General features: G+C 23.7%; 1 protein-coding gene across 1 annotated transcript; it reads left to right on the plus strand.

The window, feature by feature from the left end:
* Positions 1–633: 633 nt before the first annotated feature.
* Positions 634–971, plus strand: LOTGIDRAFT_177072 (hypothetical protein; the record flags this gene model as incomplete). The annotated part of the gene is made up of 1 exon (XM_009051506.1): positions 634–971. A coding segment is annotated over one exon (338 nt), but the record flags the coding sequence as incomplete, so codon positions are not given.
* Between the last annotated feature and the right edge of the window lie 69 nt (positions 972–1,040).

Below are 1,040 nucleotides of genomic sequence, written 5' to 3' on the forward strand. Positions count from 1 at the left end.
TAACCTCAATATGAAATATTATTTTTATGAAAATAAACCTCAATGAAATTTAACCTCAATGTGAAATAGTATTATTTTATTTCAGTGAAAGTAAATCTCAAAGTGAATTTTTTTTTCATTGAATGCAAAAGTAAAACGATTCCGAGAATTTCAATAAGAATGTAAATCTTAAACCTCAATATGAAATAGTATTATTTTATTTCCGTGAAAGTAAACCTCAATATGAAATAATATTTTATTTCAGTGAAAATAAACCTCAATGAATTAGACCTCAATGTCAAATAGTATTATTTTATTTCAGTGAAAATAAACCTCAATGTGAAATACTATTTTATTTCAGTGAAAATAAATCTTAAAATGAAACAGTATTATTTTATTTCAGTGAAAATAAACCTCAATATGAAATAGTATTATTTTATTTCAGTTAAGATAAACCTCAATATGAAATAGTATCATTTTATTTCAGTGAAAATAAATCTTGAAATGAAACAGTATTATTTTATTTCAGTGAAAGTAAACCTCAATGTGAAATAGTATTATTTTATTTCAGTGAAAATAAACCTCAATATGAAATAGTATCATTTTATTTCAGTGAAAGTAAACCCAATGTGAAATAGTATTATTTTATTTCAGTGAAAGTAAACCTCAATGTGAAATAGTATTATTTTATTTCAGTGAAAATAAACCTCAATATGAAATAGTATCATTTTATTTCAGTGAAAGTAAACCTCAATGTGAAATAGTATTATTTTATTTCAGTGAAAGTAAACCTCAATGTGAAATAGTATTATTTTATTTCATTGAAAATAAACCTCAATATGAAATAGTATCATTTTATTTCAGTGAAAGTAAACCTCAATGTGAAATAGTATTATTTTATTTCATTGATAATATACCTCGATGTAAAATAGTAATATTTCATTTCAGTGAAAGTAAACCTCAATGTGAAATAGTATTTTGTGGTTGGAGAGGTAAAGTGTCAGTGAGGTCGTTTGTAGGTGTACATGAAAGACAACATGATCTCATGTTATTTGGTATGG

This window comes from Lottia gigantea (genome assembly GCF_000327385.1).
Source record: "Lottia gigantea unplaced genomic scaffold LOTGIsca_16927, whole genome shotgun sequence".
NCBI classification, from domain to species: Eukaryota; Metazoa; Mollusca; class Gastropoda; family Lottiidae; genus Lottia; species Lottia gigantea.